The sequence below is a fragment of the Belonocnema kinseyi genome, chromosome 8 (genome assembly GCF_010883055.1).
Source record: "Belonocnema kinseyi isolate 2016_QV_RU_SX_M_011 chromosome 8, B_treatae_v1, whole genome shotgun sequence".
NCBI lineage: Eukaryota > Metazoa > Arthropoda > Insecta > Hymenoptera > Cynipidae > Belonocnema > Belonocnema kinseyi.
This window is the reverse complement of record NC_046664.1, coordinates 131296749-131299747: the sequence shown is the minus strand read 5'-3', so window position 1 is coordinate 131299747 and position 2999 is coordinate 131296749. Positions and strand designations below refer to the sequence as shown.

The 2999-nt window shown below is 30.0% G+C and overlaps 1 protein-coding gene across 6 annotated transcripts in view; it reads left to right on the top strand.

Annotated features, from left to right (window-relative positions):
• The first annotated feature begins 1877 nt into the window (after positions 1 to 1877).
• Positions 1878 to 2999, top strand: part of LOC117178139 (protein germ cell-less) — a 175267-nt gene continuing 174145 nt past the window's right edge. For 5 of the 6 annotated variants that reach the window (XM_033369396.1, XM_033369399.1, XM_033369397.1 and 2 more), the window contains exon 1: positions 1878 to 2258. In XM_033369396.1, the coding sequence (XP_033225287.1) occupies positions 2113 to 2258 (146 nt within the window). In that variant the 5' untranslated portion in view covers positions 1878 to 2112. The remainder of the gene's footprint in view (positions 2259 to 2999) is intronic. The other variant, XM_033369398.1, reaches the window with a different exon arrangement.

The following is a 2999-nucleotide window of genomic DNA, read 5'->3' as shown; positions in this document are numbered from 1 at the left end:
CAATTTCCAGATAAAAACTGTGCTACAAAATTGAATTGAACAAGACAAAAAAACGAATTTTCAACAAAATTGTTAAATTTTCAAGGGAAAAGGTGAATTTTTTACCAAGAAGATAAATGTTCTATAAAAAAAAAACGATTTTCCAACTTAACCAATATAAACGATTAATTCTTAATCAATCATATAATAGTTACATTTTCAGATAAAGATAAATAATTTTTTAAAGAAAAAATTAATCTTAAACAAAGTTGTTAAATTTTCGACCAATAAGATGAATTTTCGACCAAGAAAATTGATAATCTACAAAAAAGACAAATCTTAAACAAAATACATGAATTTTTAAAGAAATTATTTAATTTTAAAGTAAAAAAGACGAATTATCTACAAAAAATTGAAATTTTTAAGAGAAAAATATGAGTTTTCAATGAAAGAGTTAAACTTTCAACCAAATAGTTAAATTTTCAATCGTAATTAAAGAACCTTGTTAAAAAAACGTATTTTTTTTTGACAAAGTAGTTCAACTCTTAGTGAAATAATCGACTTTTAAACCCAAGAAGATGTACAGTTGATATTTTAACCAAACAATTGCATTTTTGACCAAAAATGATAAAATTTTCAACCAGGAGGATTAAATTTCTACTAAATAAGGTCAATTTCCAACAAAATACATGAACTTTCAACGAAATTATTTAATTTTAAAAACAAAAAGAGTATTTCCACCCAAAGCTTATAATTTTAATTTTTAACATTATATTTGCATTTATAACAGAACGACTTTACAACCAAAACATATTTATAGTTCATAATTCAACCGAAAAATGTAATTTTTAATCAAAAAGTATAAATTTTCCATAAAACAATTTAATTTCTACAAAGAAAGACGACCTTTTAACAAAACACATGATTTCTTAACTAAAAATGGTATTGATTGATTGTCAGTTTCAAAAATATATTTTCAACGAAAAAGATGTACCTTCAAATAAAAAAAATAGACTATTATAATATAACATAATTATAATATGATAATTATTAATATACGTATATATTTAAATATATAATAGTATTAATATTTATATAATTTATATTTTATACATGAAATAACATAACCTCAAAATATACGCATATCAAGAAGCACGCGATCTATTCAAATCATGAGAATCGTCAGCATCGAAATCTGGAAATATTAAAATCCCAATCTCCGGAATTTATTTCAAAGCAGTTAGCTGTTAGCAGATAGATATATAAATAGAATCGACGAAATACTCCGACCGGCAATCGTGCATCTTCGAGTTTTCAAATTCAGAAGAGGAGAAATTGGTTGCGCGCGCAACTCAGTCATTTACAGCGTCTCCTACTATATTCACACGGACATAGCCCTGTCATAGTATTGGACCGCATCTCGTTTCAGATCTGGGATCACTGCCTGGTGATTATCGTCGCAGTACGAAACTGAAAACCTAAAAGAGGGAGCGGTACCTTTTGTATCATTACCATAGAAACAGAGTAATATTTTAAGAAAGGAACCTGCCGATAAGAAAATTGATGTCGAAAATGATTACAAAATTTATATGAAAACTGCTTTCAAACATACTACCATCATCTTTCGTTCTTCCTTAGAATATATTTTTATGAAAAAAGCAATAGAAAAACAAGCAAAAATATATAAATAATTATTCCGGTAATTATTTATGTATTTTTATTTGTTTTCCTACTTGCTTTTTCAATTTATTAAGTTTTTTAATTACATTATCTACAAATCATCTGGATATAATCACAAGCATCTATTATCTTATCTTAAAAATCTGCGGGCTCGTTTGATGGCACCACCGTCGATTATAGGTTTGCATTTCTAAAGCATTGAGTGACCACAGCCTGACATACACGGTCGAGACAGGGGGCTGGGCACGGGTCACGGATCGCAGCTGATTGTAGTTTGACAATTGACTGTGTTTTGATTCATCAAACAATGACAACGATCGCAAACAAGGCCGTCCGCGTTGTAATCATGTAATTCTAAAAATAATGAATTATTTGAATGGAAAATGTCATGAATACAACACGGTATAATAGGGGAAAAAGAGTTAAAATTTTTAATTAATTGGTGCATAAATAATGGGGGGTTATGCGAGCAGACTTGCATCCGTCTCTAATATCGCAGTCAATTCGGTATATCGTGGACGAAAACGTAAATGCATTGAAGAGGACTACTTAGATGAAGAGTCTGAATTCATCGACAGAACTCTGCAAACACCGAAAAAGTAAACAATTTCACTATTTCGCTAATGTCAACTTGTCAAACTAAAGAAGTTCATTATTCGGACACATCGAATTTTCTTGTGATGTTGGGCATTGCTGATGAATGCAAATAAGATTAGTGTAAATGTGGATATTACTGCGTATGCTCTATTTACTGCGGTTTCAAATATAAATAATGATTCAGAATGTTCTGAATGTAGATAATGCTTTGAAGCAATTCAGAAAATTATGATGTGATTTATTTATACTTATCACCAATGAATCAACTCAAGTATCCTTGTTTTAAACCAATTTATTCAATATATTATTTATCAAATCAGTATTTGGCACACATCAAGGCATTGCCTAGATGAATGGATTACTGGGGGTTTCCAGGTGGTATATCATAACCTCCAAACTAACCTTGGTCGCCTGCCAAAGTCACAGTGTGTCTAATAGTACAGTATTGTAATTTAAAAAAATTGTTAATAAATTTATAATTAAGCATATCTTAAGTTTCCAAAATATTTGCAACTTCATCGTTGTGAATGAGTTCACTCATTGAACATTTTTCTTAGATTCGCATGTTTCACGCAAATGTTATTTCTTTTCAGGGCTTATAGACTGAATTATGTTGGTTAAATGCCAAATATTGATTCATGAATTAATATGTAACGAATGTCTCATTCAAACAGGGGCCATCCATATACCGCGTGGACAGTGGGGGAGGGGGGCAACATTCCACGTTTTCCACTAGGGTGCCC